The following is a 12888-nucleotide window of genomic DNA, read 5'->3' on the forward strand; positions in this document are numbered from 1 at the left end:
CCCCCATCGGGGGTCTGCAGCCTGGAGTGGGAAGGACCTGCCTGACAGTGTCTGAGAGAGTATCAAACAGTGAAGCTAGAGCTGGTTCTTAAGAGTGATGAAAGAGGGTTTCAAAGGGAAGATCTGAGAGAAAGGACATTCTTGAAAGCCGGGGGAAAAAAAGGCTCCCGGTGCAGTGACAACAGGCCCGGGATAGGGTGGAGCGGCAGCGTGCTGAGAGCTCTGAGACCAGGCCCGGGCTGAAGTGGGGCAGAGAGAAGGGCTTTGAAAGACAGCTACATTCAGAAGTTGGGGTGTTTTTCCCCTGTGGATGGTGGGACGCCGTTTGTCATTTTTAAGGGGGTGAGAATCTCTGGAAAGAGATTTGTTTGAGTATCCCAGAAATGTGGAGGATAGACTGGAAAGGGGAAAAACTAGATATAGGGGTTGGCATTAAATTGGTAGGTAGTAGCTCACAGATGGTGTTTGTGTGCATGATTTCAATGGCATAATGGTTGTAAAAGCCTGATTGCATTGGGTCATGGTAGGAAAGCAAAGCAGAAGCATTGAAGCAAGTCTTATGGTCTGGGAATGAGATTGGAACTCAGTGAACATAGATGAGAGTCAAGAAGCTATCAGTACACGTTATGAAATTGTTTGACTTGTACTGTTTTGCTTCTGTCTTCAGCCTTTAATGGCTAATGCCTGCCGTCTTTTCTGTCACCAAACATAAGAGTGAAGTTTGAGTAGCAGTAGTTACCATGCATGGTTCCTACATTTAGAGTAATCATATAAAACCTTGAGACGGACTGATACAGGAAGGAAGCGTTTAGAATTATTCATCCCCTGTCAATGGGAACCCACTTACTAGCCCTCAGTCTTCTTCCTCTAAACTCCCACCCTGCACCCCTGCCTCTGGAGCTAGTGGAGGAGTTGCCGTCGTCACATCTGACCACTAGGGAGTGATCTTTTCATAGCTGTAGTGACCCAGGGTGGGCTTCCCAGGTGGCACTAGAGGTAAAAAACCCATCTGTCAATGCAGGAGATGTAAGAGATGCAGGTTCAATCCTTGCATAGGGACTATCCCCTGGAGGAGGAAATGGCAACCCACTGTAGTATTCTTGCCTGGAAAATCCCATGGACAGAGGAGCCCAGCAGACTGCAGTCCATGGGGGCGCATAGATTCTGACACGACTGAAGCCGACTTAGCACGCACGCATGCATCAACCCAGAGTGGGAAGGGAAAGGCCTGTATACTCTTAACAGCTTGGTGAGCGTATACTAAGAGCAAAAAGGAGATAAAATCTCATGTGATTTTAAAAAATGACAAGATTAAATGACTGGTCATCTCTCAATTCTGCTTCCCTTTCTAATTCCAGAGCTCTTCGGTATCCCCATCAGCCAGTTTCCGCGGTGCTGAGAAGCACAGAAACTCCACAGACTATTCCTCTGACAGCAAGAAGCAGAAAACTGAAGACAAGGACATTGCAGCTCGTTATGTAGGTTCACTCGCCTTTGCTTTGGGGGGGCAGTTTATCCTGCTTTTTAATCCACAGCCTTTTTACCCTCTTAATGTTACCAACCAAAACTAGACCGCAAGATAACAACATTCTAGGAGAGAAAAATAGTTGATACAGTTGTAGCTGAGTGTCAGTTGGCTGACTGAAGGCCTGTGTTTGCAGGTGAATGAGCCAGGAAACAGCGTTTCATCTGGCAACTAATAGAGGACTTGTGTTCCGTATTATTTCTGTTAGGTGTATTTGCTTCCTTCCATACATTTCAAGGTGGTAGAATTTTCTGTGGCCAGCTAGAAATGTTAAGGGAAAATGTAAAATCACAGACAACCTGTTAAAATGTCTGGATGACCTCCTGTGCTGAGGAATGTAGCACGTTTTGGTGGAATGTTACTTCCAGAGACATCCAGATGTGTTCCTAGCATGGACCAAAGCTCATTTCCCTTCAGTGACTGCTGCTTCAGATCAGTGAAGGGAGCAAGCGGGATGGGACTCCCTGGTGTGGAGGCACGCAGACCACGTTCCACCTCTTGCCCTGCAAGACTGCAGGCTCAAAAGAAGCCAAGAACTTGAATTTTCATGTGAAACCTCCTGAATCAAAATTGTGGCTTCTTACCCAGTCTTTGAAAGACACTGACAGAACTATCCCGCCCATCTGTAGGCTGGATTATGTAGCATGGGCAGGCCAGGTGGCACCTGATATTCTAGACTAACAAGCCATAAGCTTTGACTTTTCAACTAAAATGGAATCATCCTATTACCTATCTCATGGCATCATCACGAGGAGTAAAGAACGCAGTACGTTGTAGAGTGTTTAGCACTGATTGGTGCAGTTCGTTTTTATAACGTGTGAGGAATTAATTACTCTGGACTTTATCTAGGGTAAATCTGGCTGCTTTTTTTTCTTTTTTTTTTTTTTTTGCTGGGGGAGGAGATAATGCTTCTCCATTGTCAATGCAGGACAGCGATGGTGAGAAGAGTGATGACAACTTGGTGGTTGACGTTTCCAATGAGGTATGTTTGTGGCTCATTTGACTTCCTGCTCTTACCCTGTTTTAACAATGACTAGTATCCCAACAATTAGTGTCCATAATGTTTTCTTAATTTCTAAAGGGACCCACAATTTGTTTATCTGGAAAATTTGTGTATTACACATCCTTTTTTATTGTTACTCTTGTCTATGAAGTGCACATACGTTCTGTTACCAACAGGAATGCACACCAGACATCTGTGGTCAGTCTACAGGTCTCCTTGACAAGTTACTTGCAAATTTGTAGAGTTTTTATTTTTGTTACTGTTTTAAAATAAATATGATAAATTTTGTACTATTTTTATTGACCGCGATACTGAATATTTTCTACAGCAATTTAATAAGTCTTACGGTCTGTTCCAGAACATTTTTTTGCTCTTAAGCTATTGAAGACTTTTGGCTTGAAACGTCCACACCAAGTACTCTGGCATTGTGAATGTGCTGTGCTGTATTTGATACCCTTGATGTTCCTTTGTAGGATCCATCATCACCTCGAGGGAGCCCAGCACATTCCCCGAGAGAGAACGGCCTGGACAAGACACGCCTGCTCAAGAAAGATGCCCCCATCAGTCCAGCTTCGATTGCGTCCTCCAGCAGTACTCCTTCCTCCAAATCCAAAGAACTTAGCCTTGTAAGCAGTTGTTCATTTTTCTTGGGCTTTCCCAGGAGGCACTAGTGGTAAAGAACCTACCTGCCAGTGCAGGAGACATAAGAGACATGGGTTTGATCCCTGGGTCGGGAAGATTCCCAGGAACACATGGCAACCCACTGCAGTATTCTTGCCTGGAGAATCCCATGGACAGAGGAGCCTGGTGGGCTACAGCCCGTGGGGTTGCAAAGACTTGGACACGACCGAGCGACTGACACTTTCCTCACTTTCACTATCTTTCTTTGCATTGCCTGTTTCCAGATGATTAATTGTAATTAATTCTAAAGTTTTATTTTTCTTCATTTTTCCGTAGGACTTTGATCACTAAGTATATATATATGTTCAGTATTCAAGTTTAATTGGCAGAGGTACTTTGAAACAGAGTGGGCTCAGTGACTTGGTGATGGATGTTTGTTTTGTGAGTCTTTTTGTAAGGATGGGGGAAGGACATGGGGAAATGTAGAGAAACATGTCTCAGCGAAGATGAAGATATACACATTGGGGTTACAGAGATGGTTTTGTCATCTGTGGTTTATGGTAAATTTAGTTTTTGGCTTGGATGTGATTTTGTTGCTAGCTTTGTTTTGAATTATCAAGCTATATGACTGCAATAATTTTCCCTTCCTAACTAAAAAGTAATCTGTCATTTATAAAAGACTGTCCTGAGTCACACCACAAATCACAAATGCAAAAAATGAGACTGCTTGCAAGTCAGGATAATCTCCCTGTAGCCCCGTCTTTTGTGGCTGTGTAGTTAATTGCATTTTTATGTGATGTGTCTTCCTTTTTCCTCACCAGTTATTTCCTTATAACATAGTGTTAAAAAAAAATCAGTTTTCAAATAGCCTTTTGAATTCACAGTTGAAAGAAAGAAAATTCCTCAGTTTCTCTGCAAATTTGGAGGCTGTGTCTGGTACAGGGCTGGATTTAGTTTATTTCTGTTGTTTTCTCTTGGCCTTCTGGCCTGTTAATGGCAGCTCATCTGTGCTGATCTCTGTGATGATTCAGACTTGGTTCTTTTTTAAGGGGACCTGTTAACCAGGAACGCCTCTTGTGGCATGAACAATCCATCAGGAACCCAACGAAACTACTCAGTCTTAGAGCAACCAGCAAGTGGCCTGTCACATCGGGACATCGCGAACTGTCAGCCTTTGTCTGACTCAGACCAGTTTCCTGGAAATGGCCTCCTCTGCCCCAAATTCAGCTCTGATTTATGTCCTCCCGAACATTGGTTTTGTGGTCTCAGGGAACACTTTTTGTTTCTTTGTTAGCTCTTCTTTACTAATAAAAAGAGAGGCCCATGCTGAAGAATCTTCCATTTCTTTTTCCTCTCCTCCTTCTCTGCCTTTTCAAATGTTTAACATAATTGTTAAAATTGTGTTCTAATTACCAGTGTATCCCATTATGTCTCTTGTTAGAATGAAAAATCTACTACTCCTGTGTCGAAGTCCAATACCCCTACTCCACGAACCGATGCACCCACCCCAGGCAGTAATTCCACTCCCGGATTGAGGCCGGTTCCCGGAAAACCGCCAGGAGTCGACCCCTTGGGTTAGTCAGAAAAAAGTTTCTGTGTACATATTTATGCTTCCTGCTTTTAAAGAAACTAGAGCAATTTAAAGAGTGTAATACATTAAGAGTACAGTGATCAGCATGGACTGGCTGTGAGTTTTTTTAGTCCGAATCAAGCACCTGGCACTTACCCTGTCTGACACATAGTAGGTGTTCAATAAATTAAGGCGAATGTTTGAACCTTGACGAAAGCTTGAATGACTTTTGCGAACATTAGAATAAGCTTATTTGAATTACAGATCCTATTTCTTAACATATGTAAGAACGTGTTACTCCTTGTATTCATTAGCCCTCATTATTATTTCCTGTGTGTGTCCTTGGTTTTTCTCCTCCCTTCTGTTTGGGTCTGTAGCTTCAAGCCTAAGGACCCCCATGGCAGTACCTTGTCCATACCCAACCCCGTTTGGGATCGTGCCGCACGCGGGGATGAATGGGGAGCTGACCAGCCCCGGAGCTGCCTATGCGGGGCTACATAACATCTCCCCGCAGATGAGCGCGGCTGCTGCTGCTGCTGCCGCGGCCGCCGCCTACGGGAGATCACCAGTGGTATGTTGTGAACTTCTACAGAATAGAAATATTTCAGAGCTCAGAAAATGGCCATGCGTATTTTTACCTAGGGTAGTTTTTATAGCTTGAGGTATCTATGGAGCAACCTGTGCTTACTTATAAATTAAACTGCATGTCGTTATATTGTACGATTCATTTTCTTTCATAAGATAGGGGCAGTTTTTGTGTGTTATATTCCTTAAAAAAAAAATTCGAACCTACAGAAGTAGACAGATAATATAATAAATATAGGTCCCCTTTATTTGCATCATGAGCTTCAATAATAATACTGTTTTTTTAATGTTTGTTCCACCCCCAAGTATGTGACCATGAAATCATGTATATCCTCCTGTCATCTCATCAATGAATACTTGTATATTTATCTCTAAAATCCTATTTAAAAGCGTCTATTCTCCTAGGATTTGGAAAGGTACTGAGTAGGATGAAATGAGTTAATGTAACTATGTTTATTTCTGCTGCCTTGCTTGGGAACACTTTTAGGTTGGATTTGATCCACACCATCACATGCGTGTGCCGGCGATACCTCCAAACCTGACAGGCATTCCAGGAGGAAAGCCGTGAGTACCAAGCCCTGTGTCTCGTGCTCACTGTGTGTCTGGGCCCTCACTGGCGCTTTAGACTCTGAGAGCTACTGGGCAGTGTTGGAAAGTTCCTTCAGCTTGCAGGGGTTTTTAGTTGTGGGGTTTTGGTGTTTTTTTTTTCAGAATATTTTTCTTTTTTTTTTTTTTCTTTTTAGCACAAGGCAAGAGGTAATGAGGTGGGGTTTTAGATTTTCAATTTAAAATCTCAAGCTTCTGATGTGGAAATGCAAATTGCTGGGGCATCTCTAGTAGTCAGATCTTCTCTACATCTGTTACTGATTTCAAGGCAATTTTTTCATTGTCTTGGGGGAAAAAAGTCATCTTATGTGCAAACCTAGATGCTCAAAATTAGAGCATGTTAGGGAAAGACAAGTCAAACTTCAAAGGCTGAAAAGAAAGAAGCTCATTTGTGTTTCTGGAAAAGGTGGCTTGCTCAGTTGGCTTCCTGTCCTGTGAACCGGGTATTTGGAGCCTCTGCAGTCATGGCCCCCTCCAGCCATGAAGGTGAAACACACACAGCGGTGGTTCCTCTTCTTGTACGTGCTGATCTCTCCCATGTGTCATTCCTTATCCTTCATTTTAACCCAGTGCACCTGATTTTTATTACTGCCTATGCACCGTTCTCTGCTCTTGGGGGCTCACAGTTTATGCTTGTTCAAGAAATGCTTGAAGATGTGTGCCAGCCTCCCCTTTCCCTGACCTCCTCTTGCTGGTTTATTCACTGCTGCACTCTCAGGATTTCATTCTCACCCTGTTGTTTCCCGCCTGTCTTCTTTTTTTCCCTGTGTTGCCGGCCCCACAGCATTAAACATGCCTGACCTTGACCCCTCCTTCACTTTCCACCTCATGTCTCATGTTCTTGGCTCTTCCTCTGCAGCTTCTCTGCAGACTCTACCCTAAACTTCCCTGTTGCATCATACACAGTATTGGTTCCATAGCCAGATTGCTCAGTAAATATTTGACTGATTAATAAGTGAGTCAAGGCAAACTAGACTTTGAGTTCCTTGAGAGTTGAAGGTATAAATATCAATTACCATAAAACTCTGTGTATTTGTGTGTGTTCGGCAAATAGTTGTTGATTGACTGACAAGTCTTGTTGACCAAGAACCCTGGTGTAACTGAAGGTGAAAGTTTGGTCTGTTTCAAGCAGTGACTAAACAACAAGGTCAAGGATTAATCAAATAAACTGAATGCCTCCAAGTTTCATATAAATCTGTGGAGATAGAGAGGTTTCTTGAGGGGAGCAGTGTGGTCTGTTTCCAGGTACTGTGTGGACTTACTGCCTAGTCACCAGGCAGGGGTACCCAGAGCTGTAGTGTAACCACTTCCAGGTGAGGTGGTGCGTCACCCTTTCAGTAGGGCTGGTGGGTAACAGGATGGCTAAGAGTTTTTGTTCTTGGAATTACCAGGTCACACCTAATGCAGTTGGCAAGTGACATCAGGAAACCCCAAAGAGAGCATGGTGTGTTCAACAGGGGTTGGGTTCTGGAGTGTGATAGAGCCAAGGTTGAATTCTGACTCTACCGCTTGACACTAGGAAGGAGCTGACTTTATGCAGAGTTTCTCAACTTTGTGAGCCTCAGTTGGCTCATCTTTAAAAACGGGGCTGGTACCTCCCTGATAAGGGCATGAGGATGAGATGATATGATAGAGGTTTAGTACAGTGTTTGGTTTACAGTGACTATTCAGTCACCTGCTGCATTATTTCCCCTTGAGCTTTGCCCAGGTTATTATCAGTTTTTCAATTGCTTATGCAATAGAACATAGTGGGAGGCAGAGATACTGCAAGAAGATTAGACTGAGCATATTAGATTCCCTCTTCCTATCTTTGTGTGTCTTTAACAAGGCACCAAGACATACATATTAGCACTCAGTATGCATATAGAGAGAAATACTTTTATTGTAGATTTTTACAGAAGAGATGATGTAACATGGCTTCTAGATCACAGGGTGGAGAGTTGTGACACTCGTGCATGTTTTCCAACAGGAAAACTATCTTCTGTGCTAAAACATAAAACATAATAGAGCACCTAACAGCCTTCTTCATCACATACACAAAGGAACTGCTTTTCTTTAGAAGGACTTGAAACAGTTGTGCCTCTCTCTCCTTGTTTTGTTTTGTGTTTTTTTACAGAAAAATTGCTAGATAGTATCACAAATTATAATTAAATGTGTGTTCCAAACTAATGAATAAAATAGCATTTACTTGCTAATTCACATTGGATCCTCTTGTTTATTCTGGTGAATTAACAGAAGTTCCTCTCAATAAGTAACTGAAATGACAACAGAGTTTAATTTTAACATCAGCCAAAAGTGAACTTTTTCCCTCACATGCTACTTATATGAGGCTTTTATAAATAATATAAAAGTAATCAATTAAAACCATTGCACTAATTATATTGTGGGAAATGGCATGTGACTTCAGCCATAACAAAAGGTCTCAGGTTTATGGGTTTTAAGCTGCTCACAATTCAGAAATTCTTCTCTGCTGTTGTTTTTATTTGTTTTTATAAAGCAAGATTTTTCAAAATAGGACAAGTTCCTGGCACACAGTAAACTCTCAAGTTTTATTTGTTGGCTGGTTAACCTACTACTAGTGGGTTCATGTGCTCCCAGAACCCAATCTTCTGTCCTACTGAATGCTACATGGAGTGCAACAGCCAGACCTTTCTTTGTGAATTTAGGGTCTAGTTCAGTCTTGTGAGACATCAGGTACTTGGAGAAGGTGTCATGAAGCTTGAAAGTGATGAGCGTGATGTTACAGAACCAGGCCCCTCTCAGAGGGAGGAGGAGGAGGAGGTACGGGTGGGGACGCCAAGAGCCTTCTGAGCTGTGCTGGGTTTTCATCCAAATCTGACGATCCAAGTAAAATAGCGTCCTCAACACACATGGTTTAAACAGGTCGATTTGCAGATGTCTGAATTGTTTGAAGTATAGTTCTGTCAGGAAGTCCAAACTTCCTTTCTCTTGACCATCTCCTTTGGAGACCACTTGTAGTAGCTCTTTGTAGCTTCATCTGCCGAGAGGGAGAAAGAGAGACAGATGGGGTAGAGAGGGTGGGGGGCAGAGAGAGAGAGAGAGTTGAGTGTATGTATGTATTTCTCTGGCTTCCTGCACCTGTTACTTCCAGCCCTCTATTTTCGTGATTTGTTGGACATCTCAGCTGGGCATCTTGAGTGTGTATTACTTGCAGAGCAAATTTATTATATTCACAGAGTGCTTCTCCAGATTTACCTGGTTTTCAGTGTACTCTGTTCCTTGCTCCCCTGTGCTCAGACGCTGTCATTATTGGCTTCTTCCTCTCTTCTCTCCAGTTAAGTCCTATAGGATTTTATATCCGCTGTTACTTCTCGTGTGCCATCCTGCTCCTTACCTGTTTCAGGTGCCCCATTGCCTCTCATCTAGATTATTGGAATAATTGTCTCCTATTCCTCCTATCTGTTGTACTCCTAGCTACCAAATTTATTCTGAGTGGCTTTGCTCCTCCTCCTACAAGCATTCTTCAGTAAAATCTATTTGTGAAATTCTCAGGCTGACCTTTCGTACATTGTGTGTGTGTGTGAGAGAGAGAGAGAGATTTTATCAAGCTGGCTCCTTCACCACTTAACTGTTTTGTCTCATTGCTGAATTCCTGAATTCAAACCAATCCAGGACTTCCCAAAATCATTTCACCTCATCCTTTTAGAGCTGTTTCCCTCCACCTGGAAGGGTTTTCCCATCTTCCTCTCTCTTTGGTGAAATCCTTCCATTCTCTAAAATCCATCTCCAGTACCATGTCTCATGAGACGTAAAGTTTATTTTTGCTTTTTAAACCACGACAGAACTTCATTCTTCCATCTTGCACCTGGTGTTGTAACCACTTTTATACTTTTCTCATCATACTTCCTAGATTATAAGCCACTTACGGGCAAGGCCAACATCTTACCTGATTTTGTATCTCTGCATGACATCTGTATCAGAATATGTGAATAAGGAGTATTGATGCATTTAATTAGATAGAGAAAAAAATGGATTTTTAAGCCTGCACCTCTCTCATTTCTAGAAAGGTTGGCTTTCATTACACGTTCCAGTACTTGTTGCTAGCTACACATTAGAGTTTGTTGAAATCTGATAATAAATATGTACTATAGCTTTCTTTTTTCCAGTCTTAAGTATCATTTATATATATATATATATTAAACAGAGGGCTACATTATACCCTTAATGCAAGTAGACTCTTGAAATTCTTAATTCAGGGAGTTCCAAGAACATAGTAGGTGCTCACAGAGACGTTGGGGTTGAGTTGAAGAATGTCATGTTGAAAACCTCAAAAGAAATTATGTGCCTGGTTTCTTAACTATTTAAATTCTCAAGGCTCTTTAAAAATCATTAGTTATTCTGGAGGGGAGTGAAGGGATATCTTTTCAAGGAGATTATCATTAAGAATGTATAACACCATCTCCAAACCTGGAATAATCTTCCTGCTTTCTTTAAGATTTACTTCATGGCCTCTTAATTGCTAAATCCATTAGCCTTTGTCTCCCCTCAGAATTTCTCTGCTGAGGAGACTCTCCACCTGCAGCGCTCCATGGGCTGCCCTTTGATTTACTTCCCATCAGCCTTCCTCGGAGCCAATGGCAGGCTTACAAAGGCTGTGCTGCCCTCCCCACCTCCCGTTCCATTCCGGTGTCTTCCAGAACTGAACTCATTCTGCCTTCATGTGAAAACCCAACCCATCTCAGATGTGTGCCTGAGTCTCCACCCCTGCTTCTGCCTTGTTGGGAGATATCTCTGTTATTAAGACTTTACACTTGGCTTGGGATCTTCCTCCACTCAGAGGCTGCCGTCATCCTGGGTGTCAGTGGTACGCAAGGTCAGCCCTTCCGTAACCTCATCTCAGGCCTCAGACCACATCATCTCTAATGAACTTCTGTCCTCTTTGACATCATTTATCTACTTAATAGAGCCCAGGGAAGACCTTGTCATCACTCTCCACTGTGTCACCTCCATGAGCCCCACATGCCATCGAGAACAGCGTTCTCTGCCTCTACGCAGCCACAGAAATCTTTGGAATTGCAAATCTCTTCCCAGCTTTCTTACTGTCTCTCAAGCGTAGGATACTAGCTTCTCCCCTAGATTGCCACGTTAGTCCCCTGACTGGTTTTCCTCCTTCTACAATCCTTTCTCATCCAACAACTAGAACGATCCTTTGAAAACATGAATTGAATTGCATCACTCCCTGCCCTACACAGAAGTCTCCAGTGACTTCCCGTTCTGCTCAGAATAACAGCCCACAGTCCACAACATTGCCTCTGAGGCCTTTTTAACATGGATCCTGCCTCTTCCTCCAGCCTCTCACTCTCCAGTGAGTGCTTGCTGGCCTCCTCCTCACATGGCTCTTCTTCTAGAACTTCAGATTTGCTGTTCCCATCCTGCCATACTCTCCTCCTCTCTATATGTGAGACTGCGTCCTGCCTTCAGGGCTCAGCTTGTACGCTATCTCAGACCTCACTGTGCACCTTTCGTCTCTCTTATCTGAAACCCTGTGTGTGTGTGTGTGTGAGAGAGAGAGAACTGCTGTCTGAGGTTATTTATTTATTTGCTTATATATTATCTCTCTTCCCTTCTAGGATGTAGGCTCTGGAGATAGGGACTTTATCTATGTTGTTCACCTCTGATTCCCCACCATCTGATGGTACTTGGCAAATATTGGGCATTTATTTAGTAACTATTTTCTGACTGAGTAGTATAAACATTCTATCTCCCTCTGGCCTTCAGTTGACCATCCTCTTCCTCCTCAGATCATCTTCCTTTCTTGGCCAAGGTAATTTAACATCTGTTCTTTATATTGCAGCCCAATTGGCCCAAATGGGGCAATTTTCCCTGTTCTTCTCACCTTGTCAAATTCTCCATTGTTCATAGCACTGACCATATGACAGCTTTATTTATGTGAGTATCTCACTGATGCACCAGTGTATCAGCCCCTCAGCCCATCTGCCAACTACCCCAGCGCCCAGAATGTAACTTTAGGGGAACAGGGGATATGCGGGGTTTTTTTCTCTTCATTGCATCAAGTGCATCACGCACTGGGATACCCGAGAAATAAGTTACTGACCATCTGTGCCACCTTTGCATGTTATCCTGTCTCCTGATTTTCTTTCTCTCTGACTGCTCTTGCTGGGGTCCCCTAAATGTTGTAAGCATTTTCTTAAGTTCTGTGTCTAGTCTGCTCATTGCATAGTCTGCCCCAGGTTTACCCTTTTCTGCTCCTTTAGCTTCAGCTCTCACCGACACTTTGTGGATGAGCACACAGTGATCTTTCTGACCTAACCTCTCTTCTGAATCACAGTATTCAACTTCCGGTTGAGACGTTTGATTCCTCACCTGCCCTCAAGTTGAAGAAAACCATACTGTTTACCTCCCCACATGTCTCCCCTTTGGTTATGCCTCCCTGTCACCCTCACTGATGCATATTGTAGCCTTGCTAGTCAGTTGGTTCCAAGCCTGAGCACCCTTCTCAGCATCTCTCGCTCCCAGGCCACACATCCAACACGTCTCCGAGTCCTGCTGCTTTGACCAAAGAAATATATTTCTTGGTTTCCCAGCTTCCCACCACTTCCCCCCTCAGCAATCTGACATACTGCTTCTCTTCCACATCCCAGTTCTCAGTGTAGTCTACAGAGCAAGGGAAAGCCCTCTGCCCTCTGGTCCCTAAATCTTCCACAGCTTTGTCCTTTCTGGGGACTATCAAGATGTTGTTGATGATATTCTCTCAGTAATGGGTCAGATTTGGATGCCTGTGGCTATTCTGTAGACTTTTGCACTAAGGAACTAGAAACTGTTTTGATTCTAAAACTTCCTGATAGATCCAGGCTCCTGTCCTTTGTCTACCCCTAAATGCTTTTCCTTGGTATGTCTTTCATAAACTCCTTTCCGTAAACAGAGCACATTCTAAAGCTCCATGCCAAGGAACATGACATCATTTCCAAAGTGGGCTGCTGCCCGTGACGTTCCCTG

The 12888-nt window shown here is 43.2% G+C and overlaps 1 protein-coding gene across 9 annotated transcripts in view; it reads left to right on the plus strand.

Annotated features, from left to right (window-relative positions):
* The window catches only part of TLE4 (TLE family member 4, transcriptional corepressor), a 152534-nt gene that overhangs the window by 130289 nt on the left and 9357 nt on the right, over positions 1-12888 (plus strand). For all 9 annotated transcript variants that reach the window (XM_043890647.1, XM_043890648.1, XM_043890651.1 and 6 more), the window contains 6 exons: positions 1359-1478; positions 2454-2507; positions 3002-3154; positions 4591-4723; positions 5097-5290; positions 5792-5868. In XM_043890647.1, coding sequence (XP_043746582.1) covers positions 1359-1478; positions 2454-2507; positions 3002-3154; positions 4591-4723; positions 5097-5290; positions 5792-5868 — 731 coding nt within the window. The remainder of the gene's footprint in view (positions 1-1358; positions 1479-2453; positions 2508-3001; positions 3155-4590; positions 4724-5096; positions 5291-5791; positions 5869-12888) is intronic.

Source organism: Cervus elaphus, chromosome 29 (genome assembly GCF_910594005.1).
Source record: "Cervus elaphus chromosome 29, mCerEla1.1, whole genome shotgun sequence".
Taxonomy (NCBI): Eukaryota; Metazoa; Chordata; class Mammalia; order Artiodactyla; family Cervidae; genus Cervus; species Cervus elaphus.